This window comes from Acanthisitta chloris, unplaced genomic scaffold (genome assembly GCF_000695815.1).
Source record: "Acanthisitta chloris isolate BGI_N310 unplaced genomic scaffold, ASM69581v1 scaffold32852, whole genome shotgun sequence".
Classification (NCBI taxonomy): Eukaryota; Metazoa; Chordata; class Aves; order Passeriformes; family Acanthisittidae; genus Acanthisitta; species Acanthisitta chloris.
This window is the reverse complement of record NW_008662730.1, coordinates 2,419-2,925: the sequence shown is the minus strand read 5'-3', so window position 1 is coordinate 2,925 and position 507 is coordinate 2,419. Positions and strand designations below refer to the sequence as shown.

The following is a 507-nucleotide window of genomic DNA, read 5'->3' as shown; positions in this document are numbered from 1 at the left end:
TCCGAAGCCGATGGTGGTGAGGGTGATGAAGCAGTAGTAGTAGGCGTGGAAGAAGCTCCAGTTCTCGTAGTAGGAGAAGGCGGCGGCCCCGATGCACAGGGTGCTGATGCAGGAGAAGAAGCCGATGATGACCATGTTGGCCATGGAGACCTCCGCGCGCCTCATGCCAAGGCACTTCTTGATGCGGTGCAGCAGGTACTTAACGAAGGTGTTGATCCTCTCGCCCAAGCTCTGGAACATGACCAGGGTGAGGGGGATGCCCAGCAGGGCATAGACCATGCAGAAGACCTTTCCCCCATCCGTGCTGGGAGCTGCGTGGCCATAACCTGTGGAGCAAAGGTAGAGTGGGATCAGCTTGGTAGTCCGAGAGGGGAGCAGGAGGTGCAGAACCTCAAATCACTTCTCCAACACAGTCATTGACTCATGGAATGGTTTGGGTGGGAAGAGACCTCAAAGCTCACCCAATTCCACCCCCTGCCATGGGCAGGGACACCTTCCCCCAGCCCA

At 57.6% G+C, this 507-nt stretch overlaps 1 protein-coding gene across 1 annotated transcript in view; it reads right to left on the bottom strand.

Annotated features, from left to right (window-relative positions):
* Positions 1–326, bottom strand: part of KCNK3 (potassium channel, subfamily K, member 3) — a gene marked incomplete at its 5' end in the record, with an annotated part of 1,028 nt that extends 702 nt beyond the window's left edge. The window contains one exon of the mRNA XM_009070716.1: positions 1–326. This exon is cut by the window's left edge and continues 292 nt beyond it. Coding sequence (XP_009068964.1) covers positions 1–326 — 326 coding nt within the window.
* Positions 327–507: the final 181 nt, after the last annotated feature.